Source organism: Pteronotus mesoamericanus, unplaced genomic scaffold (genome assembly GCF_021234165.1).
Source record: "Pteronotus mesoamericanus isolate MK-2021 breed Mesoamerican mustached bat unplaced genomic scaffold, CSHL_Meso_final contig_116, whole genome shotgun sequence".
Lineage (NCBI taxonomy): Eukaryota > Metazoa > Chordata > Mammalia > Chiroptera > Mormoopidae > Pteronotus > Pteronotus mesoamericanus.
In genome coordinates, this window is record NW_026555027.1 from 13,582,259 (window position 1) to 13,607,524 (window position 25,266).

Here is a 25,266-nt window from a genome sequence, read left to right on the forward strand (position 1 = left end):
ACCCGCGGACGACGGAAGGTGATGACGCGTGTTGGGCGCAGCCGCTCCAAAAGAAACGCTCGTTTCCTGCAGGGCCTGCGGGGTGGAGGACCGGCCTCCCCAGCGTTCAGCACCTCCCCGTTCCACTCCGCGCCCCGGGCCATGCCCCAGCTTTAGACGCCAGACTTCCGGCGATTGCTCGTCTGCACGCCGCGAACCGCCTCCTCGTGGAGGCGCGCAGCCCCGGCACCGGGTCCGGAACGGAATTGTCCTACGGAATCCTCTGCGCGCGCTCAGAGTTTCCGGGGGGCGGAGGACAAAGGAGGACCTGTGCGCGGCGCTACCTACGGCCGGGACCAAGGCAATGGCCACGGGGGTGTGGGGGCTGCGGCTCTGCCGGGCCGCCCCCAGTGGCGGGGCTGGCTGGAGTGAGTTTCGGCGGCCGTGGGGACGGGCAGCGAGTTTTAGAGGGGGTGCCCGCCCAGACTGGGGCGGGGGGCGGTCCTGGGAGGTTCCACGGGTCTCAGGCAGGGGACACACTTAAGTCCCGGTTGCAGCGGCCACCCCCTCCTGGCCTGTGGCGCACAGATGCCAAACGTGAGGGGGTCTGGGAGGTGGGGGGCCGGGTCACTGGAGGAGTTTGGGGCGTCTCTGGGAAGGAGCCCACGTCTCTGTGCAACATATCCTTATTTTCCCGTTGGAATACGAGTACTTGCCTTGCTAGATCCTGTTATTTGGGGCTTGTTAAATAAACGCAGTCTTCACCTAGATATTGATAATTTTGGCGTGGGACCTCCGACCCCCTGGAGTTTCGTTGTCCCCAAAACCTGACCAAAGCGACTTTACTCACCTGCCGAATGACTGCTCTAGTTTTGACACCACTTCCTGGTTGCCTTTCGCCCCTTTATTGTAAACCACAGAGTGGACTATGACTGAGGAAATCGGTGGGAAACAGATGGAGCTCTCTGGGTGAAAGCGCCAAGTTGAAGTGAAGGCGTGGATCTCGGCTCGGTGGCATTGTAATGATTACTGTTAGAAAGTGGTTCAACTTGACTCCTGAGTGCATTTTGACGAACGGCTTTACAATTACGTTGCCTCCTTTCCTTTCCTTGTGGGGGGACGGTGATGCGAGCGGGAGTAGGACTGCATGGGGTTGGCACTACGTTACTCATCTCCTTGGCGTGCTTGTTTATTGTCATTTCTACACAGGGTTGATAGCAACATCACCAGCTCCTCAGCTGTCACCGACCCAACGGATAGAGATGCAGAATGACCTCTTTAATAAAGAGAAAAACAGGCAGTTATCACTAACTCCCCGAACCGAGAAGATTGAAGTTAAACTCATTGGGAAAGCTGACCCTGGCACTGTGTTTGTGATGAATAAAAACATTTCAACCCCTTATAGTTGTGCCATGCGTAAGTAACGAATCGGGATGCAGTTTTAACTGCTTTTAGTCTAAGCCGTGTGGGAGGACTGGTGCAGAGACGACAAGGTTGCTGTCTTGAGTGTCGCAGAAGTTCTCCTTTGTCTGATGTGTTACTGTCTGTTCACTGTTGCTTTAGCACCTGAGGGTACAATGGGTGTTACAAAGTTGCTACTGTAACCAGGTTGTGCTGGTATTTATTTTATTATGGCTAAATATAGGGCGTTATCATTGTTTTGAGGAGACCAGGGCCGTCCGGAAAACAACGCTACTAGTAGCTTGTTCCTTTTACCCAGTACTCTGGTGTAACAGGAACAGTCACCATGAGGGTCTCATTAAAGGATTCTGGGGTAAAGTTACTATCCTGGCTTTAGATGACCAGCTATTTTGGCTTCTTTTCCTTTCTAATCTTTATAGCCTAACTTAAATCATTTATCTGCTTATCACTTGCCTCTTTGTGTGTTGTGTTTTTGTTTACATTTACATGCAAGTGTGGTAAATGTGTTAGTGGAAATGTGCATGCGGTGAATGTGATTGGGGTAAAAATGTTTGTTGTACCTGTGACTGGTGTAGATGTCGTGTTCATATTTTAAAGGAGAAACTAGGACCATGTGTGATTTGGTGTGGAAATGAAGGGAACAAGGGCCCTATATTTTTATTTGTGGTCAAAATGCTTGTATAATAGCATTGGTAGAACTGATAATATTTACATTTAGGAAGCCTCCACCCCAAATAGATATATACCCGTGTTCTCATGCATGTATATGACTAACAGTGTTGTTTACACTTTTGGAAAAACTCAGTAATGATTCCATTTAAGTGACAACTTTATCAGCTTAAGTTGGCCTATAAAGTATACACTCTCAATGTTTATTTATTTTGGCATTTGAATTAGTATTTATGTAATTGTTTACTTATTTGTTTTTTGAGCATTCACTGACCCTCTGCTATATGACAGGTGTTAGATTACAGAGGAGGGTAAGAGGAGCTCAGGTCTACGGAGCTGTATTCACATCACGTAGACTCTGTGTCCTAGAGAGATGAACGAAGCTCTGAACCACACTCAGCATGACCTCTGCCCTGAGACTCGCTTGTCATTCATACCTTCAGTCATTCAATAGACTTACGTCGAGTATCTAGTGTATTTCAGGCCTGGCGCTAGGCTCTGGATATACTGATGAGTGAGCAAGAATCGACATGATCCCTGCCTTTATGGAACTGATATAGTAGCTGATAATTTAGACACTGCAGTTAGATCAATTCTTTGGGTAGCTGTGTACTTGAACTCCATCTAATTAGGGAAGTGGGAGGTAGTTTGGGAGGAAGACCCCAAACCCATCTAGAACAGATTTACTATGAAAGTATAGTTATATATTTTTCCTTCTAAGCTGTGTGCATATATCTGAATATATCCATGTTGCTAACTCTTGGAAAATTGTTTTATTAATTAATGATTGACAAATTAATTTCAAACTGGACTTAACCTTAATGAGTTTTGTAAATGGTTTGGTTAATTTTGTTACTAATCGACAACACATTGGGTGTGTTGGGTATTATTTTTTGTTGGTTACAGAGATAATATATAATACTTTTATCTCAAAACAAAAAGAAGATAACTTGCAGAATCTTGCCTCCCTGTTTTATTTCCTAATATAGCACTTAAACATGTAGCTTTTTACTTTGAGTTTGGTTAGATTCTGACTTTCAATCTCTTTAAATCCCTAGATTTAAGTGAGTGGTACTGCAGGAAGTCCATTCTGGCTCTTGTGGACGGACAGCCGTGGGACATGTATAAGCCTTTGAACAAGTCCTGTGAAATTAAATTTCTTACTTTCAAAGATTGTGATCCAGGAGAAGTTAATAAGGTATTTCTGTCTCCATATTTTCCCTCATTCCCAGTTTTTTTCTTCTCCTTTTTATTAAAATCTATTTTCTCTGGAGTGTGAAATGTGCAAATATACACATTTGCACATTTGGAGTGTGAAATGAGCCAAGGTCAAATGTACTCTACCAGATTGTGTTTTACTTGTTAGATTAGGCTTTTCATAGTTCAAACAATAACCCGTGGCACCCATTTCTCTTTATTTTGGTTTGAGAAAATGATATGACATGACATTTACATTTATATCTTTGTTCAACTGACACTTACTGATCGCCCTCTATATTAGTGATTTCATTCCCACTGCTACTGATGGAATTCAGCTTTGGACCAATAATTCTCTGGATTATTTCAAGAACTTTTGAAACTCTTTGTTCCCCCACTTCCCTTTTCAAATACTAAAGTCTTCCTTAACAGTCCGGTAAGAGCTTTATTAAGTGACATGACCCTTAGTCAGAGCATTTACCCCCGAAGAACCTGCCTACATGCTAACTGTTCACGCAACTTCCCGGGACCTGTGCCGTCTGACCTCAGCCTGCCTTTGAGCCTCCCCTCCCACTGCATTGTCCCACTTCCTCTTTGTTCCCAACACTAGAGGGCGTGGTCACAAATGGTTTATCCTGTCTTATCCTACTTGCTTTTGCTGATGCTATTCCCTCAGCTCTGAGTATTTTCTTTCCTCCCAATTAAAGTCCTGTTTATCTTTTATAGTTCAATTAAAATGCCATCTGCTCTGTAGAACCTACTTAGTGTCTTCTCGAAATTAATCTCTCTTTTCTCCAGGGCCTCAAAACACTTGGCTGATGTCTCTAGATACAATATTTTAATTTAAATCCGAGATACAATATTGAATTTAAATTTAATTTTTAATATTTAATTTTAATTTGACTCTGAGAAGACAGGGATCATGTCCCTTATGGGACCTGTCCTTAACTGACATACAATGGGTATTTAATAATATTTGTTGAAATGAAATACTGAAATAAGAAAATGATAGACAAGATATTGGGTGACCAAAAAGTCTATGGCTTTTTCCGTAAAATAAGAGACAGATTTTTCATTTTTACCAATAACTGTATTGATTTGGATATTTTGAGTATGTCAGCTACCTCCCACATGATATAACCTTGGTTTTTCTCATTTAATGTCTTGCTTTGATTGATCTCAACTTCAACTGGTCTACCCAACTGTGAAGCATTGCCCAGTGAGAACTCTCCAGCATGAAACTTGGCAGACCTCTTCTGACACATCCGATCGTTCCGTACCTTCTCCACACACTGCATACATCTTTATTTGCATTTCTGTTGCATTTTTACCTTCCTTGAAATAAGAAAGCACAACATGCCAAAAATATTGCGTATCTTCTTTCATCTTCAATATTAAAAACAACTGCATGAAAATTCACCAATTTTGATAAGTGTTTTTTTAAATGCACACTGATATGACAGCTATCACACTACAATCTAACAAAATTGTTTCAAATGAATTAAAGACAACTAAGCACGATGAGAGCCATTGTACAGAAAAAAAGTAAACGAACTTTTTGGCCAATCCAATAGTAGTAATAGCCATCATTGAATATTTATTAGCTATCAGCCACTGTCATAGGTGACTTATAGGTATTAACTCATTGAACCCTCATAAAAATCCCATAAATTAGGTGCTATTATCTCCATTTTCCAGTTAAATAAACTGAAGCAAAGAGAGGTTTACTTGCTTGACCAAGGTTACCAGTTTAGGAAGTGGTGGAGCCTAGATTTAAATATAGGCATTCTGTTTCTGGAATTCAACTGACATTACAAACATTTATAGGTGAAGAAGTACTTGCCTTTAAGGCCTGTGTTTATACTTATTTTTAGTGTATGTAATGTGGTTGTGTAGAGTATATTCTGGAACAGTCTGCCACACACAGATAAGTGAGCCCATGCTTGTCCTTAGATGTGGAGAAGAGCTGATAAAAATCAAGTGCCCACTAACAGCAGTACTAGTGTGGGACATAAGGTAGACAGGCATGTGCAGGACTTGTGTTACTCTATGACTCTTGATAAAGTCCTTGCTTGGATACCTGTATCAGGCATGTCTGTGAATCAAAATGTTCTAGTAAAATGAGAGCCTGGTAAATAGTGAGGTTGCTTTGACCTAAATATGTTTAACTTGAGTGATGTATACACTGTTAGGTATAGGATAGGAGTCATAAATAATTCTTGAAAGTTGAGTTTTCCTTTCATATTCCTATATGGTATAGACAGGTATATACTAATATAGTTTTTTACTTTAGTGCATTTGTTAATAAGTGAACTTTATCCTGGGTTAAAAATAAAGTTACTACCAGATAATAAAATTATCGGTTGATAAACATTATAGTGTCTGATATCTTGCACGGAAACATTGCTAATATACAAAGTTAGTGTTTTAGTTTGGTACTACAGGTAATGTCATGGCCTGATGGTCCTTAATTGCTGCGTGCTGAGGATGGACAGGCAATTGAGAAATGTTTCCTAGGTCAAAAGCCATCCTCGGTTTGCATGCTGAATAGACTTCAGTGATTCTCAGTGGGTATGTTTGCGTCTGTTTCTTTTTCTAGGCTTATTGGCGTTCCTGCGCCATGATGATGGGCTGTGTGATCGAGAGGGCGTTCAAAGATGAATACACAGTCAGTTTGGTCAGAGCCCCGGAAGTTCCTGGTAATGTTCACATATCAATATAAATATACTTTTTGTAATCTTTGAATATTTTGGTACCTATTTTTGATGTTGTATAGAGTTCATTTCTTTTTTATCTAGTATAAATTACCATCATACATGCATTCCAGTTTCTGTGGTAACAAAATCCATCTTATTTAATAATGGATGTCAATAATTAATATAATAGAATTAGAGGAGAATGTCTGTCTTGAATGCGAATTTTATGTGATTACATTGTTTCACTGTTTATTTCTTACCATGTAAAGCATTTATTTCCAAATCGAATACATGGAGGATGAGGAAATAGGAGCATAAATACACTTCTGGACAAAGCTGCACTTAGGTTGTACTATGTCACCAGAAACGGCCACGACTCTGGAGAGGGCCATCATTTTGGGGAAATGAAAGAGTTTATACTTCTTGTAATTTTGCTAAAACTAGGATTTTACAACAGTATGTATAGTAGGATCACATTTATATTTTTAAAAATATAGAATATGTACAACCAAAAATCTGAAAAGCTTCATAAAGGATTTTAAGAACAAAACAAAAATAAACATATGTAGGAGATATCAAAAAAATTCACCATTTCATGCCCATTTAGTCATTTATCTCCTTATTTAATATCTTGTTCTTTTGGAATTTATGTATCTGGTGACTATCTCTATCATGATGACATTTATGAGGAAAACTTGAACATTTCAGAAATACTGGCAATTTTGGATTAATAAAAGTTTAGTTCTTTGGATGGGAGAAAGTTGGTAGAGCTCTGGCAAAGCACCTGGGATACTGGTAACATTTTTATAATTTGTAGACTTTGGAGAGATTGCTAACCCTCAAAATATTCAATTGTTGCAAATTGGTAACTTCCTACCCTAACAGATTTGACTTTGCTTTTTATTTTGGCTGGATTTACAGTAATCGCTGGAGCCTTCTGCTATGACGTAGTTTTGGATAAGAGACTTGATGACTGGATGCCAACAAAAGTAAGTAAACTCTTTGGAGTATTAATTTTAGATTCTGTGATATCCTTTGGTAGATATTCCTGTGTTAGTGTTATTGAATGGTGCGACATATTGAGGATATTTAAAAGAATCTATTTATCTATCTGTGTGGTTGCTTTTTCAGTATATTTAAAATAGAGACATGAATGAAGGCACTCACATCAGCACGGTCAGTTGTGTGGAAGTGCAATGTCCTGCTTGACCTTTTCTCGTTATGCTTTCTTCCTTGTACTGCCCCTTCTCTTCCTGAAGACAGTGGTTCTCAATATGACCAGGATATAAAATATAGAAGCTTAACTTGGCTGATGTCGTGGTGGGGAGCCTGGAGCCTTAAACTTAGATCCCCAGAGTATAATTTGAAAACCATTGCTCTAAACCCTTTCGCCTGTTGCAGCCTGTGATTTCCCTGTGTGCAAGGGTTGCATTGCATGTAGGGGTGAGGGGCAGTGTGCGTCATATTTTGACAAAGCTAACCCGAATAGCAACAAACGACATAGCCAAAAAATAGGCTCTTTGTGGATGGTCTCCCTTTGTAGCGTGGTGCTCCTTGTTGTTTGGGACTTGGGGAGCAGCGAGGCCTGGCTAGCAAGGATGACCTGGTTCAGGAGCTCTGGGGCGAGTGGTGGTGGGGGTGCCTGTGGCTTTCAGAACTCAAGCCTAGAGACCTAGTTATGATTGGGGAGAATAGGCCAATGCCCAGTTCTCAGAAGTGTATGTAATAAGCAGAAGTGTATGTCCTACAGATTGGAAGTCTGTCAGTCAGAAAAAGGGAGATGGTGTAGCACACTGTTTGGTCAGTTCCACTGTGTACATTTTTTTACATTTTACTATCTCTGAAAACAAATGTTTCTTATAGTAGTTGGCCTCTTAGGATTATAATTGGTAGTGTTTTTTCCTTAGTGATACATCTTAGATTTAGTGAAATACTGTTCTTAAAAGCAAGAATTTAAAAACAGATCCAGATTAAATTCAGGCTGTGAAAATTATTTCCTTTATAATCATACCCTTATTCCTTACTATTGAGAGGGAAAGAGGAAGGAAACGGGAAAGATGATAGAAAGGGAAGAAGAGAGGCCAAGTGAGAGGTGAGGGGGAAGGCCGAGGAAGGAATTGGAACTGCTTCTTCCTAGTCTCTGGATTTGTGTCATTATAACTTCTCCCTTTCCAAGCATGTCCCCAAATTTAAGAAGAGGTTCTTTATTGGAGGAATTAAGTGAAAACTAGTAAGATCAGGATTCAACTCTCATTATCTATGCAACTTGCTGCCTTTTCCTTTTTTTAAAGATGAAACTTTAAAAAAAGAAATGCACTAGACTAGGTAATAGCTGGCTCCTTGGGGCTGTGTGGGCGGCTTAGAGAAAGGAGGGGGGAGTTAAATTCAGCCTCAGCTCCATTAAACCGTGAATGTAGATTTGTTACACAGTCAATTACCCCTTCAAGAGTGGAGAAGTTATTTCATGCAAGAAAAAGCCTAAAGATAGGGTTTATGGAAAGAACTTTATTACAAAAATTATTTGCCTAATAGTAATCAGTCTTTTTGCTATTAGTTATTAGTAATGATTTATAGTATGAAAACTTAATTATAGTTTTTATAAAACTTTGTAAGAATTGATAATGTGTATTATTAATCAATCGTTTTCATCGTGCAAAGTTGATATTTTCATTAAAGAGAAATTTATACTATTGGAACAGGCCAATGATGACATTACATTGCCTGGTGAAACTTTCTGAATCGTATAAACAATAATTTTTTCCACATGCATTTAAAAAGCTTAATTTTACTCATTGTATAAACAGATTTTTGCATCTTACTACTTATTTATTAGCATTTCTACTTGTTATATCATTTTAGTAAGCATATAAGTTTTTATAATTTGAATGAAATTTATTAAAATTTGTGGGATTAATAATTATTAATTATTAATTCAGGCTGATATCTTAATTACAAGTTTTATAGTTTGTAGAGTTGGGAGACATTGCCAATCCTATAGTTCATGGTCCAAATATTTAATTATTGCAAATTAATAACTTTCTTTTCTGACGAATTTGCTTTTTTTTAGTTAGATTTATAATATTAAGCATATAAATTAGCTTATCTGCTTTATGTTGAAATACTTTTAAGTAAATTGTTATAAATGTTAATACTTTTCATTTTTAAGGAGAACCTACGTTCTTTCACAAAAGATGCTCATATTTTAATTTATAAAGATCTTCCATTTGAAACTCTGGAGGTTGATGCGAAAGTGGCATTAGAAATATTTCAACACAACAAGTAAGTGTTCGCTTCCTTTACAGCAAGATTAAACCTCCCAAATTTATATGTAATGAAGAAAATTCAGCTCTTTTTAAAAAATTTAATCTTTATTGTATTTTTTTTCCGTTACCAGAAAATTCAGCTCTTAAGAGTTTTTATATTCTGCCCTGACTGGTATAGCTCAGTGGGTTGGTCATTGTCCTGCAAACCAAAAGGTTGCTGGTTCAGTTCTCTGTCAGGGCACATGTCTGGGTTGTGGGTCAGATCCTCAGTTGGGGGCATGTGAGAAGCAATCAGTCGATGTTTCTCTCCCTCTCTTTCTCCCTCTTTGCCCCTCTCTCTCAAAATAAAGAAATAAAATCTGAAAAAAAAATTTTTTTATATTCTTAAAAACAATATAAAAATTCAGAAAAAAGTTTAAGTAAAAGCAAATTCAGTTGGAAAAAGATTAAAAAATAAAAATTTAGCTTATATCAGATATATTTTTTAATAGGTATATTCTGTGGTTAGTTCCTGAAAGCCTCCTTGACTGATACTCTGGCTTGACATTTTTCAAAGTGATATGCCTCAGGAATATTCTTCCATAGGACATTAATTAACATGCTGAAAAACATTTGTGTTCAGCTGAATTTGGAGAATGCTGGCATAAAAACATTTACTCACATTTGTTCTAAACCCTCCCAAAATAGATATTGAAAGCAATAATTTTTCTAATGTATTAATTGGTGTAACTCTTTTTCTTGGAGCATTTTTTTTAGCATATCCTGGAACCAGTGTACTTAGAAACAGTTAGGAATATACTATTTTAACTGAACAAGAGGAAGAGTAGAACTATAGAACCAAACCACCAGTGAGTCTTTAAGAAAATTTCTTGCATCATCAGAGCATCTTAGGTCACCATGCCAAAATTCTAGGGTCATGCAGCCCAATAGAAATATAATGTGAGCTATCTTTAAATTTTATAGAGACTACATTAAAAAAGAAAATAAAAAAAGGTGAAGGTAATTTTAATCATAAAGTTTATTTAAACTGTATTAAAAATGCTATCATTTCCACATTAAAAATGGTAATGATGTTGTATATTCTCCTTCTCATACTAGGTCTTCATACTAGGTGGAGTGCATTTTACACTTAAGGCACATTTCAGTTAGGACTAATTACCTTTAAGTGTTCCATAGCTACCATATTGGACAGCACTCAAGATTTTCATGCTGCATACGCTAAGATTTTTCTTTCACATCCTCAGCTGTCCAAGTCTAGCAGAGGCTTGTAGGACTTTGGTATCTTAGTTGAATGTGTTGGGGAGGGAGGGCGACTTTGAGGGCGCAGAAGAGTTTTGGATGGTTCACAGTGGATCAGTGATCAGGCCTTGGCTTTGGCTCCCAGGGGATAGGGGCATCTCTTAGAGGTGGGTCAGGAGATGTAAGTATTCAAGGGCGGTGTCTCCCTCCGTGATGCTTTGGGTGCAGTGGGGTGGGCTCTGACAGAATGGGTGTGTCAGTAAGTGGATGTTCCTGCATGAGCTGACGTGTCCCAACCTTGCCACATGCTCACGTAATACTCGTTAGCACCCTGGGGTGAAGAGACAAGGCTCTTGAAAGTGAGTGGTGAAGTCATGGTTTGAACCTGCGCTGCGCGGTTCCATCTCTGCTCTTAGCAATACTGACAAAATGGAGTAAATTTGGGAGATGTGTAGGCAGAATTGACATGACTTGGTAATGAACTGGGTGTAGAAGGTGTGGTAGGAGAAACAGGAATTAAGGAAATCCCTCAAGTTTTTCACTTGGACACTTGGGGGTTTGGCGGTATCATTTATTAAGCTAGGAACATGAGAACTAAGTTCTTTCATTCCTAAGCTAGGAATGGGAACAAGTTTGGTGGGAAAAGAAGGGGTAATTTTTTGTTCACTTTGAGAGTCTGGAAGTTTGAAGTGCTTGTGGAGCGCCCTAGTGGATGTCCAGTAGGGTCTCGCATGTACAGTTTGGGGCTCAGAAGAGGTATGTGGATTAGAAGCAGAGATGTGGCAGATGTAAATGGGTAAGTGGTAATTCAGCTGTGCAAACCAAGGAGCTGGCTCAGGGGGGGTCCTTAGAGTGGAAAGAGGGTCTAGGACACAGCCCTTAAAGGGCAGAAAAAGAGAAGTGGCCAGACAGCTAAAATGATAAGCATTTTGAGCAGTGGAGGTGAGCAGTGCTGTTAAGAAATGAGGACCCAAAGTGTCCGTCAGGTTGGCCCCAGGGAGGCTCCTGAGGCTTTGGAGAGACACTGGTGGAGCCGTGAGGCGTGGCCGGGTCGAAGGGAGTGGGGCGTGGGTGGGGGGTGAGGAAGAGGGGGCTCCCAGTGTAAACCATTCTTTCAAATACTGTGACTGAACAGGAAGAGAAAAGGCTTCTTTAAACACCTGTTTGTATACTTATAATTAAAATTTATTTCTTTGCTGTGCTTTTTAGATATAAAATAGATCTCATTGAAGAGAAGGCATCTCAGAACCCTGAGAGAATAGTCACACTGCACAGGTAAGTAAAAATAAAAAAAGTTGACTGCTCTGCTAATTTATAGTAAGGTGTGGCTCTGTTGTTACCTGAATGTAGTGTACACCTAAGAAAGATGAACTTGTATCGTATTTTGTTATTCTCATTTCCTTACTTTCCATTGCTTTGCTCGTGGCTTTGATATGGTAGTAATTGGAAGCTTTAAATTACCTTCAGGAACAGTAGTGGTTTCGGTTCCTCATTTTGTTGTTATTTTTATTTCTGTATTCCAAGGGTAGAAAACCATTGTTTAAAAGTGTAATTTTTAAAAGACAATTTTTAAATGGAGCAAAATATCCATGATTATGAATTGTACACGGTGATTCATGTGTATACAGAAATATGCATTCTGACTAATTCGTTACTACTGATAGTACATATAAGTTAGTTAAACTGGAGTGTGCTCACTGATGCAAGGGTGAGAGAGATAAGACAACACATTATGCAAGATTGACTTCGTGGCTGTTTACTCAGCTTCATGTTTGTTGATTTGGACTGAACTTGTTTCCTCCAGAAAACTGCTCTTTGTTTCTGGACACAGTCTGTTGCACATACTGAATTTTAAACTCTGTTGCAGTGAGTTGTAAGGTTGTAGGTTGTCAGTTTTAGACAATGGAGCCACTTGATGGCATGATGTGTTCGGTGATCTTACAAACCTTTAGTTATATCATCAATGCTAACTTAGAAAAAGGTTCACTTAACTTGAATTTTCAAAGTTTTAGCCTCTTCCCGTCAGATTTTCATGACATGTCTATTAGAGATGGGATTGAACCATGTAGAATGTTTTCGATTAGGCATGTAGCAGCAAAGAGAATGAATAGATTCTTTTCCCCTAATGTATTGTAAAGCATTTGACATTGAGGTTTTATTTGTTTATTTTTAAAATCAAATCAGATTTGGTGACTTCATTGATGTGACTGAGGGCCCTCTTATTCCAAGAACAAGTATTTGTTTCCAGTATGAAGTGTCAGCGGTTCACAACCTTCAGGCCACCCAGTCCAGTCTTGTACGGAGATTCCAGGGTCTTTCTTTACCTGTTCACTTAAGAGTAAGTAAAGTTAAAGTTTCAGGTTGTCCAGTTTGGGTGTGGGCATGAGTCCAGTCTTGATTTTATACCGATTCGAAGGGCATAATGTTTTAATTTTCATTATGTTGTGACACTAGTGTTTTATAAACTCAGGTGGATGATTTAAAAAGAGTTTTTCCCAGAATGTTAACCAGATGATTCATAGAAGAAACATTAGTTGAAAAAATTAAGTCAAATTGAGATAGAATTTTTAACTTTTTCAGTTAGTATGGGAGCGGGTGTATTGAGGAATCCTGGACTGCGCGTTGGTAAGACCTTCGGGAATGCCTTTGGCCTAACTTTTGGCACACTCTTCTCCCTAATTGTGATGGTCTGTTCATGACCCAGTGCCTGTCATGTTCCAGATTGATCTCAGCCTTGCTGATTCTTTTCTTTTTTTAATTAAACTTTTGACTTTGAGATACTTGTAGATTCATATGCAGTTATAAGAGGTAATACAGAGAGATCTCAAGTCCCTTTACCCAGTTTTCCCCAATGGTGACATCTTACAAGGCCATAGTGCAATATCACAACTCGCGTATGGGCCGTGATCCAGTGAAGATACAGAACAGTTCCTTCAACAAGGGTCCCTCGTGCTGGCCTTTTATCGGCACACCCACTCACACCCACACCCCTGGGTCTTGTCCCTGGCAACTATTTTTATTTTGTTCTTCAACTCTGGCAACTATTACAATTTTCTCCTTCATTCTATAATTTTGTCTTTTCACGAATGTCACAGGAATGGGATTATACATCAAGTAATCTTTTGGGACTGGCTTTTTTTCACTCAGAATAATTCTCTGGAGATTCATCCAAGTTACTGTATCAGTGTATTAATAATTCATTTCCTTTTATTGCTGAGTAATATTCCTTGATGTGGATGTACCACACTTTGTTTAACCAATTCACCTGTTAAAGGATATTTGGGTTGTTTCTAGTTTTTTCGCTGTTATGATTAGACAGGCTATGAACATTTGTGTATGGGTTTTTGAAATACATGTTTTTATTGCTCTGGAATAAATGCCCAGAAGGCACATGTTTAGTGTTTTAAGAAATTACCAAACTGAGTTCCAGAGTGGCTGTACCGTTTTGCTTTCCCACCAGCAACGCAAGTAATCAGTGTTTCAAATCCTTGTCAGTGTTTGATGTTGTCACTATTTTTTATTTTAGTCATTCTGATCAGCCTGTAATGATTTCTCATTGTAGTTTTAATTTGCATTTTTCTATTGGCTAATTCTGTTGAATATCTTTTCATGTGCTTATTTGCCATTTGTAAATCTTTTCTGGTGAAATGTCTGTTCATGTCTTTTGCCTGTGTTCTAATTTTATTGTTTACTTTTTAATTGTTGAGTTACCAGAGTTTTAAAAAAATACAGATTCTGATCCTTTGTTAGATATGTAATTTGCAAATATTTGCTCTCTGTAGTTTGTCCTTTCATCCTCTGAACTCAGAAGTTTTTAATTTTGATGACGTCCATTTTATCGGTTTTCCCTTTGTGGATCAAGCTTTGGGTATCAATTTTAAAAATTCTTTGCCTAGCCCTATAACCTGTTTTTTTTTCCTTGAAAGTTTCATAGTTTTATATTTAAGTTTGTAGTCCATTTTGAGTTAAATTTTGTATGAAGTGTGAGATTTAGATTAAGGTTCATTTTTCTTGCCTATAGATATCAAATTGCTCCAGCACCATTTGTTGAAAAGGCTGTCCTTTCTCCATTGAATTGCTTTTGCACGTTTGTTAAAAATCAGTTGGACATATTTGTGTGGATCTATTTCTGGGTTCTGTCTTCCATTCCATTGATCTATGTGTCTGTCCCTCTGTCATATCACACAGTCTTGATTACTATAGCTATAGATAGGTCATGAAATCAGGTAAAATAATTCCTCCATGTTGTTATTCATTATCAAAATTGTTTCACAATTTTAGGCCCCTTGCCTTTCCATTTATCCTTTCTAGGGTAAGCTTTCCTATATCAACGAGTCGTGCTGGAATTTTGACAAGAATTATGTTAAACCTTTATATCACTTTGGGGAGAATTGACATCTTTACTGTAGTGTGTCTTCAGTTGATGAACACAGTATACAGTTTATCTTTTCATTTAACTTTTCTTTCATGCCTCTCCTCATTGTGTAATTTTTAGCATACATGTCCTTTACCTATGTGATTTTTCTGTACATCGCTGCTTCCTTTGCTAGCTTTCTTCCTTTCAGAAAACAGTGTCATCATTTACCTGTTGGCGGTCATCCTGGATTCTGTTTCTCTGACCGCCGTGCCTCCATCTCCTCCGTGAGGAGGTGCTTTCAGCTGTTAATTCTAGAGCGTATCCTGAGTCCATCGACTGCAGAGCACCTCGCCTACTGCCGCCCTCATCCAAGCCCCTCATACTCTTCACTCCCCTCCTTTGTTTTCATTCTTGTCAGCACAGCGTGTTATCTACTTGGTAGCCAAAATGACCTTTGCAACACGCAAATCAAATCATCTAGTTCTTTGCCCCAAACTTCCCAATGGTGTCTGGTAAACAAATTCTAACCCTTATCCTCTCTCATAGAGTCTTTCATTATCTGGCTGCTGCCTACCTCTCTGACTTTATCTCGTACCTTTTTCTCCATCACCCACTAAATTCCAGCCACACCATAAGGTCTCTGTTTCAGCTGCTCATTCTGCCTGAGCCGGGCGTGGTTTTCCTTTTGAATGTAACCAGTGCTGCTCCTCTCCGGAAGAGTTTGCATGTACCATTCAGTAATTTTGCCTTTTATTATAAATTTCCCCGGCTCATTCACTGTGAAATAGTCACTGTCGGCCCATATCCCTCATTTTCCCCTTCAACTGACTTAATAAAATTGATGTGGCCGTTACACACTTTGCAGTTTTCATTAATACATTGTGATAATCCCCTGCTACATAAGATTGTTAAGGATTAAGGAAATTGCCTCTGTGATTTTTACTATTATCTTAGTTAGTTTTTACTTGTTCTTTTGGGTAATGTGCTAAATCTCCTAGGTCTGCCATTTCAATGTGAAGATGTCACACTGGTTTTAAATGAAACTCGCCTTGTAATTAGGATTTGAAGAATGACCTGTAGCATGTTGAAACCGGCTATTTAAGGAAAGAGCCATTACCTGCAGGAAGGGGGAGCAGATTTTTGCCTCTCATTATAAGGAATGCCTTCGATGATAGTCATGATTAAGAAGAATAAAAGAGGAAGAATAGCATATTCAGTGCTTACAACTTTTTTCCTTAAATGTTAAACAAAGCATCTCTTCCATATACGACCGTTTTTCCCTACTCTAATCCATGTTTGTAAGCATTTCGCCTCATTTAAGTACTGCCTAATTAATTATGTATTTGTTTTGTTTAAAACCTGTATAGAGACTTAGCTGCTTTTATTTTAACTTTACTGATTTATTGAATTCATAGTAAATCTTTTCTTTTCAAGGCACATTTTACAATATGGAATAAGCTATTGGAAAGGTCTCGGAAATTGGTAAGTGTTTTTAACAGCTAATGAGTACTCTTCTGCAAAGAAGTATTCATTGAAATTAAGCAACAACAACAAAAAAAGAAAAGAAGAAAGAAATTAGTTGTCTCAACAGCTAAAGCAGTTTTGTGATTGTTTACCCCAGTAGTATTTTGGCAAGAGAAAAACTGTAGTTTTTAATTCTCTTTGTTAATCTTATGGAAATGATAACGTAGAACTTGAATAAGAATATTACTGTATAGAAGTAATCTTTTTAGAGGTTGTAATCATGTTAATTAGGTCTCATGATAGCTTTCTTGTGTACTTAAAGGACATTTAAAAGATTAAGACTTGTCAGATATATTTTAAATCTGCCTTGACTGTTGACATATTAAATGCGCAAATGTCCTGAAAAATCAAATCTAAACACTTCTGTGTTTGTGGTTTACTCTGTCATTCACATTTAGATTTCATCAGTAGGGGTGATTATATTTCTTGACCATAGCCATCCCTGTTCACCCTTTCACAGCGTACCTGTTCCTCTTTTGCTTAGATTAATGGATAGCTGTCCTGTGTAATCTAGCCTCGTGAAACCTTCCCAGTTCCCCTATTTTCCACTCTAATCAGGCTTGCAAGCACACCAATCAGCACACACATCAAACTTATTTTCAAGTTTATTTATTTCTTAATGACATTTCTTCCATCTGTATTCCATTTTCCATTCTCCTGTCTATTTACATCCTACTCATTCTTCAGGACTCTGCCCAAGTGTCACCTTTTCCCCGAAACGTTCTCAGGCTTACCAAATATCCATTCATACGATTTCTGTATAATTATATACCTCCTCATATAATTTTGTTTGTTTTTGCTGTTACATTTATATTCAATCCGTTAACCCTTACAGGGGTTGTTATATACACGTAACCCCAAATTTTGAACCCAACATTTGGCACATGGGGGGTTACCTAATAAATATATTACTGATTATTTTTATGATGATGTTTACACCTCATCTGTATTAATGAATTTATAGGTGGAATTTATTGTTTAGGTGCTACTTGGCCATAATAGTCATATAAAGTTTATGTAATTTTTTTCATGATAAGAAAGTTTATTTGAATGGATGGAATAACTTTGTTGCTTTGGTTGGTCACGATCATTTTAGATGAAGAAACTAGAGAAGAAATGAGTGTAAATTAGGGGAAACTCAAGCGTGATAAAAACTGAGTACTTTAAAGCAAGGAAAAATGCGGAAAATAGCAGGCAGTAACCTAGAATACCTAGTAGAGATTAGTGAGTAGCTGTTTTTGATGCATTTATTCTGGTTCAAGTTTCTTCTTCCACTGTCCATATTGTTTGTCTAAGGAGAGTAGGTTATCCGCATGGTCCATTGATTCAACTAACACAGACTTACTGAGTGTTTTCCCGGACCTGGGTACAAAAGTGAAGAAAACCTACTATTGACCTCCAGGAAGTTACTTTAATGGGAAAACTAGACATAAGCAGACAGTTGGGGTGTACATGTGCGCCTCTGGCATACAGGGGAGGAGGACCCAAACCAAGCTGGGAGCTGGTTACGGAAGCTTCCCAGGAACTGATGTCTCCTACTTGAGCTGGTTTTAGAGGATGGATAAAAGGGGCCAGGCAGATAATTTGCTGGGACATGGGTTGGGAGTTATCTCAGAAGAATCTGCTTGCATAGAGGCATGGGGGAGAGGAGAGCATGTGAATATAAGATGAATCTGAATGTACTGTCACATGTAGGGTGGGTGATGAGTCCAAAGAAGTTCGTCGTAAACAGATGTAGGGCTCATCTTCCATAACGTAGAATTTGCAATTCCCTCCTGAAGGGGATTGGGGGTACCTGGAGAATTTAACAAGGAAGTGACCTGTTGGGCAACTATTCCTGTTTAAAAGCTCATTCTGGGGCCAGCGTGGATGATAGCTGTAAGTTAAGTCAGCACTCTTACTAGGGGCATAGAGGAGGAGGATTTCTTAAAGTTCACGCATGGCAGTGCGAATGGCTGCAGTTGAGTCTGCAGTGAAGAGAACTGTGGCAGCTGGGTTGGGCCCTTCACTGGACTGACAGATGCAAGAGGTGGAACAGGTCTTGGGGTGATGAGGGTGACCCTGTTTCTTTAATGTGCTTCAGTGACATAGGATAGAGGTACAGCAGTGCATTTCATTCATTTAACCTCGTTTCATAACGTTAATGAGATGCTGGAGGAACTTAACTGTTTTTAATATCAATTAGTCTCTGATATAATTGGTTTATTCATATGTGATTTGGCCTAAAGTCGCAGAACCTATTGACAATGTTAAGTGAGGACTCACTGTATGGACATGCAGATATCTTATTTGTACTAAACTTGTAACATACTATATTCAAAATAGAATTATACGTCCCAACAAAATAGATTTAAAATACCTTGTTGCAGCATGGCTGGTATTTTCCTTACACTGGTGATTCATCTTATAGATGAAAAATAAAATGGCAAACTAGAGAAACCTACATATATGCCTCAGGTTGGAATTGTTGTACTTGATCGTTTAGATTGGAAACTTGGCCTTGTATGTTTTCTTCTCTTCCTACTTAACTTTCTGTAATAATTACTCCTGAGGGAGAACGACAAAGGTCATTGTAAGAGACGGACTGTGGGATGGTTTTAAGTGGTGGGTGAAGATAAAACTAAAGTGTTTATTAGAAAAGTTAAAGCTATTCCTATTTTTACAGGTAACTGAAGATCAAATTAAACCTGCAGAGGAAAGTACATCTACCTAGTAACATCCTAAAATTTAAACATGTATAGTAAATTAAAATAAAAGTTTTTTATATAATGTTTGTGTGTGTTTCTAAAGATTAGCTATCTTCTCTCCCTAAGATTTATACAGATGTTCACTCCCCTCCCCCTGTCTTAAAGGATAAAACAACTTATGTTGTTTACAGTAAAATATTTCTCACAGAAATAACCCTGTCCCCTTATATTCCCAAGCTGTAACACTCTTTTGCATTTTTTCTCCTTTTAGTCTTTTCTACACATACAAACTTATATGTACAAATACAAATGGAATCTTTTAAAAACGTAATAGGATCATACTAGTTGTTTCCGTTTTTTGTTATTTTAAAGTGATGCAGTAAACATCCTTGTGCAAAATGGCAAGTGTTTGTGTATAGATAGATTAACTGAGTGTTTACCAAGTTAACTATTTCTTATACACTGGCCATTTCACATGGAACCTTTCTATTTAATCCACCCAAACAACCTGCTGAGAGGGTGTTTCCATTTGGTAACAAGGAAACTAAAAGAGGATGGAGCTGGCAAGTGGCAAAGCTGGAACTGGGACCCAGGTAATTTCACTTACATGCTCTCACGTGCTCCTCTGTGCTGCTCTCGCATCAGGACTTCCTTAGGAATGGATTTCTGGTACTGGAGTTAGTGACAGATGCCACCTGATCCTAGCCAAATGATAGTCCCAACAGTGGTGGCTGAGAGTATCTGTTTCCTCATGCCTTGGGCAAGTCTTGATTATTAGTCTTTTTAAAATATTTTGCTAAAAAAATTTCTTCCCATTCCAGCCTGAGCACGTTGGTTTCTGGACTTGGTGCACAGGTTTCATCTGAAGATTTATTCCCTTTGTTGCTTGTGGAATCATATTTTGACATTTTTTTCCTTGGCAAATGTGTGAAATGTTTTGAATGTACCAAGAAGTACAGAAAATAACTCCTATTTGAGTGCATCTGGCACTTCTTGAACATCAACTGGTGACTTCCCCCACTGTATGGATCTTCTCACTAAGTAGCAGAGTGAAACTTAATTTTTTGACTTTTCTTGCAGCTTGGGCCCAGACAGGTATCTAAGTCTCGCCAGTTAGACATACCTGTGTGACATTTGGAAGTGACACTGTGAAAACAGAATGGCACATGGGATCCATATTGTTGAGACAGTGACACATGGCTTTCGAGGTGATAGTGGCAGAGGTCCCATGCCTTGGTGCAGGCTGTGGGTCTGTGCTCTGTAGCTTTTCCCTTGCGGTGACACTGTGGTGTAGTGACATTTTTCAGAGCTGTGTCACCTGATCTCTGAGCCTGAGACTTGTGAGCCATTCATTTTTTGCTTGAATTTGCTGGAGCAGATCCTGTTGTTTTCAAATGAGAATATTGACATACAGCCATCACCCCAATTTAACCATTTTTAACATTTTCCCTTCAGATCCTTTTGTTTTTAAGAAAAATCTACCTATCCATTGGAAGTCTTCATATCATTTCCTTCCAAGAAGAAACACTATCCTGTTAGTGCATATGCTTACCCTTCATGATTTACATTGTATAATATTTTCTGTTTTAAAACTAAAGATAAGTGGATCTTAAAACTAAAGATGAATGTCCTTTGGCAATTTATCTTTAATTGCTCAGCTTATGTTTTCACATTTAGCATGTTGGTACATGTAGTATACACGCAGAGATGGTTGATACATGTAGAGCTCTGTAGCATTCCGTTTATCAAATACTGTATGATTAATCTCATGAGTAATTCACTCTTTTATTGATAACCATTGAGGATGGTCTTGACTTTTTAGTGTTATAAACAGTACTGCAGAAAACATTCTTCTGTACATTTCTTTGGGAATACATTTGACAGTTTCTCTAGAGTATGCAGGAGCAGAGATGCATTTTCAGCTTTACGGAATATTAGTCGCCACAATAGTTGTAAGTGGTTTACTCCCCAGCAGCAGTGCCACAGTTCCCATGTCCCCACTCCTTCCACTTACCATTGTCAGACATTCAAATACTTGGTTGGTTGGACATATGTGATCCTATCTCAACTTAATTTTAATTTGTTTAATATTGACTAGATAGTGGTGATGAGCATCTCTTCTTCATTTGTTTATCACCCAATGAAGTTTCTTCCTCAGTGACTTACCAGTTTATAGCCTTTGCCCAGTTTTAAAACATTGGATCTTTGGTGCTTTTATATTAATAGGAGCTCTTTATATATTCAGGAAGTTCAGTGTTTGTCACTGTGAATATTTTCTCTGGTTTGGCTTTTAACTTTGTTGAGGCTGTCTTTAATTTTAATGTGGACAAATTATCCTTATATTCCTTTGTGATTATTATGTATGTGTTCAAGAAAAAAGCCTTCCCTAACTTGAGATTATAAGGCATTTTTCCTTATTTTTTAAATATTTTAAAGTGTTGCTTTTTTGTTTATTTGAAGTTCAGTTTTGCATGTAGAGTGAGGTAAGGGATCTAACTATGAGTCCTCCCCTCCTCCACATGGATAGTCAGTTGTTCTGTGTCATTCATCTTCTTCCTACACTTAGCGGCTGTGCCACACCATCGTATATTGGATCCCTTTAAATGCCGGGGTGGCCTGTGGCCCATTTGCCTATCCCTGTACCGCCGTCACAGTGATTATTATAGCTTTATAGCACATTTTGATTTCTGGTGTGGAGAGTCCTTCCTTATTCTCCCTTTTCTAGAATTGTCATTATTGTAGGATCAACTTGTGAACTGAGGGGCGTGCCTTAAAATCTGTTTTTTCTTATACTGATGTTTCTATGTGACGTTTCTGTAGGTTAATGGTAAATATTTTTTTATTCCTTTCAGCTTTTCATATCATCCTATTTTAGGTTTTCTCTCTTTTTATCCTCACCCAAGGACATGCCCATTGATTTTAGAGAGAGGGGAAGGGAGGGGGAGAAAAACATCGATAGGAGAGAGAAACATTGATTGGCTGCCTCTCATATGCTCCCCGGCCAGGAATGGAACCCACATCCCAGACATGTGCCCTGACCGGCAATCCAGCCCATGATTTGCCAGTTTATGGGATGACACACTCCAGCCAACTGAGCCACAGTAGCCAGGGCTAGATTTTCTCTTTAAAAAGGAATCTAGGAATCTTTTTTTTTTCCACTCTTAAATCCATTCTCCTACAATGATTATGGATTTATGACAATTTCTCCTTGTAATTAAATCATTTGTTCATTGTTTAGAGAGTATTTTTATTAGTACTATGTATTCTGGTTTGGGATTTTTATAACTTGCAAGTTTATTCTTTTTATCATTAAATAAGGATCCTCTGTGTAGCTAATAGTGATTTGCCCTACATAATCTGGTTTCCTTAATCTATTTTTTTCTTTAATTTGGTTCTATTATTATATTAGGCATTTGTTAGTATTTACCTGGTATATGTTTTTCTCTCCCCTTTCAACTTAATGCTACTATTTTTTTAAGTATTTTTTTTTCCCTCATAAGCAGCATAAAACTTATTTTCGGTTTAAATCTGGTCTTGGAATTACTGTCTTTTAAGAGGTTTTAATTCATGTACACTTTATTGTGATTATCATTTCTCTGCATTTTTTTTCCTCCTTATTTTCTCTTTTTCTTTTCTATTTTAGGGGTTACATGTTCTGTTTCTATTCTTTCATTATATAGTTTTCCATTTACACGTGTACCATTACACGTGTACCATTATTTTATCAGTCCCTGTTGATGGCTGATTTTTAATTTTTTCTACTAACATACTGTTTCACTTAGTAAGCTTTTATACATGATTCTACACAAGTTACAGATCTATAATATAAATTCTTATAGGTGATCCTTTTGATCAAAGAAGTATGTGTATTTTAAGTATTGATAAACATAGATAATATCCTTTAAAAATAAGTTCAATGAGCAGATTTTAGATTTCGTACATGGTTAAAATTATTGAACAGGAAAATATTTAGTTTTAGAGGAGGCTATTACCACAATGTTATTTCGAAGAGTTTTCAAAACTAGGTGTTATGTCCAGTCTGCCTGTAGAGATAAAAAAGGACAAGTTTTCATATCTATCTATTTATATATATTTTTATTAATTGATTTTATAGAGAGGGGGGAGAGAGAGAGAAACATCAATTTGTTGTTCCACTTATTTATGCTTTCATTGGTTGATTCTTGTATGTACCCTGACCAGGGATTGAACCTGCAGCCTTGTCATATTGGGACACCGTTCCAGCCAACTGAGCTACCTGGCCAGGGCTTCATTTTACATATTTTTAATTACGGAATTTATTAAAATGAATATGGAGACTCTTTCTGATTTGCAGAATTTAGTAAAAGCCAAAGGATGCTTGAGCTGTCTGTAATGAGTCTGCACAAGTCAACTTGGAAAAAACAATCCCTGAAGTTGGGACATACTCATATGCCGGGTACAGATAGTCACCAGCATCAGAACAAGGTGTGGTTCCAAAATCAGTGGAGACTTGGATACATTTTCCCATTCCACTTAAGCAACTGTGAGCAAGGCCCTGAGCTGAGTGAAAATCGGAAAAGTTTAAAATGATGTTTCTCTCTTACAGGAGCTCATGATCTAGAAGAGAAGACAACACATACATGATTAAAATGTGGGGCAAAATGTGAAGCACTTTTATAGGAGAGCTACACGCTGTACTTTAGGGGAACAGAGGAGAAGGATCATTTTTGGGTGCGATCCTTTTGCAGAGTTGAACTTCTGTGTGCTTGGCACAAATAAATTTCTGAGGGATTAGAAACTGCGGAGCTGACAGCTTTTGGAAAATGGTAGGATTTTCCAAAGTGGAGACTTGGGTGTAATGATTGGTAAAGCTCTGGCAGCACAGGGGTGGGAGGGTGAGCTAGGATGGCGGTGATATTTTGTGATCATATTATTAATCAATGCACTCTTTACAAGGCAGAAACAGGCACCCAGTCTCTTCTCACCGACCTTCCCTAACTACTGCTCTAAACAGGAGCTCGTAGTTTGGGTCTTCATAGTACATGGCTATTGAGTGGTTGCAGCTGGCGGGCGAACACTTGGCAGCTAGTTTCAGTGGGGGACTTTCAAGTCGGATGGATTTTATGAAGATGGGTAGGATATTTTTGGTAGGGAGGTATAACAGGACCTGAAATTTCATTGCTGCCACCCCCCAAAGAGGTCGATGACAGGGCATCTTGTCACATAGCCCATGATACAGAACCTCTCATTATACAGTGAATGGTGTGTAAACTGACATTAAATTTGTATGGATTCAGCTGAGCACCATTCTTACATGTTGTATCAGCAGTAGTACTGGGTGTAAACCAGTTTCTCAGAGTTGGGTTATGAACCATTTACATCTGGATCACCTGCTTACCCTGGTAAAAGGTAGTCTCTGAGTTCCGTTACAGAATTGGGCTCTCGGAGAGGTGGGAGCCTGGGAATCTGCACCCTGACAAGTCTCCAAGGTGAGAACCACTCCCTAGCTCTTCAGTTATATGTAGAACTTTTCAATCTTTATTTGCTATAATGAACTTTTATTTAGCAAAAATCACCTCTTTGAGCTTATTGGTATGAAGTGAAATGTTCACTGGATTTAAACTCATTTCTGACTTTACAATTAGACTTGGAATAGTGTTGTATTGAGTCAGTATGCATTTAGGATCAGAATATGCAAGATGGTGGATCAGTCCTCAAGGGTATTACTTCCTCTAGTACAGTCGTTTGCACAAGAGAAATTATGATGCAGTGCGTTAAGTGCTAGTGAACTGGGAAATTACTGAGCACTGCAGGGAAGGGAGATTGAAGAGAGAGAAGATGTTAGGATGATGCTTGAGAAACCCACCTCAAAAAAATCTGTCACTAAGGTGGTTAGGAATACATGTTAGCCAGGTGAAGACTAATATTGGAACACTTAGATTTATTAAAACACAGTAGTAATGGGAAAGAAAAATCCCTTTTATGTGGACATTATTTTCTTATCCTTAGTGTTATGAGGGAGTTTGAAATCCAAAATACAGAGCTGAACTCTTTTTTTTTTAAAGTATATTTTATTAATTATGCTCTTACAGTTGTCCCATTTTTCCCTCTCCTTTATTCCACTCCCCCCTGCACCTGCTTCCCACCAGCACTCTGCCCCCCGCCTGCCCTTCGTTCATGTCCATACATATAACTTCTTTGGATTCTCCATTTCCCACACTACCCTTAACCTCCTCCTGTCTATTTTGTCCCTA

General features: G+C 38.4%; 1 protein-coding gene across 1 annotated transcript; it reads left to right on the top strand.

Moving 5' to 3' along the window:
• The first annotated feature begins 270 nt into the window (after positions 1 to 270).
• Positions 271 to 19,085, top strand: MRPL39 (mitochondrial ribosomal protein L39). The gene is made up of 10 exons (XM_054579566.1): positions 271 to 407; positions 1,189 to 1,395; positions 3,129 to 3,268; positions 5,867 to 5,966; positions 6,885 to 6,952; positions 9,130 to 9,242; positions 11,675 to 11,740; positions 12,650 to 12,803; positions 16,257 to 16,304; positions 19,012 to 19,085. The coding sequence occupies exons 1-10, from the start codon at positions 344 to 346 to the stop codon at positions 19,057 to 19,059; spliced, it is 1,008 nt and encodes a 335-aa protein (XP_054435541.1). The 5' UTR covers positions 271 to 343; the 3' UTR covers positions 19,060 to 19,085.
• The last annotated feature ends 6,181 nt before the right edge of the window (positions 19,086 to 25,266 follow it).

What these genes read in the sequence shown, in the direction of transcription:
- MRPL39 (XM_054579566.1), top strand. Translation starts at nt 344, where the DNA reads ATGGCCACGGGGGTGTGGGGGCTGCGGCTCTGCCGGGCCGCCCCCAGT. An exon ending in CTTTACCTGTTCACTTAAGA is followed by an intron (nt 12,804 to 16,256) that starts GTAAGTAAAGTT and finishes TTTCTTTTCAAG; the next exon opens with GCACATTTTACAATATGGAA. An exon ending in TGGAAAGGTCTCGGAAATTG is followed by an intron (nt 16,305 to 19,011) that starts GTAAGTGTTTTT and finishes CTATTTTTACAG; the next exon opens with GTAACTGAAGATCAAATTAA.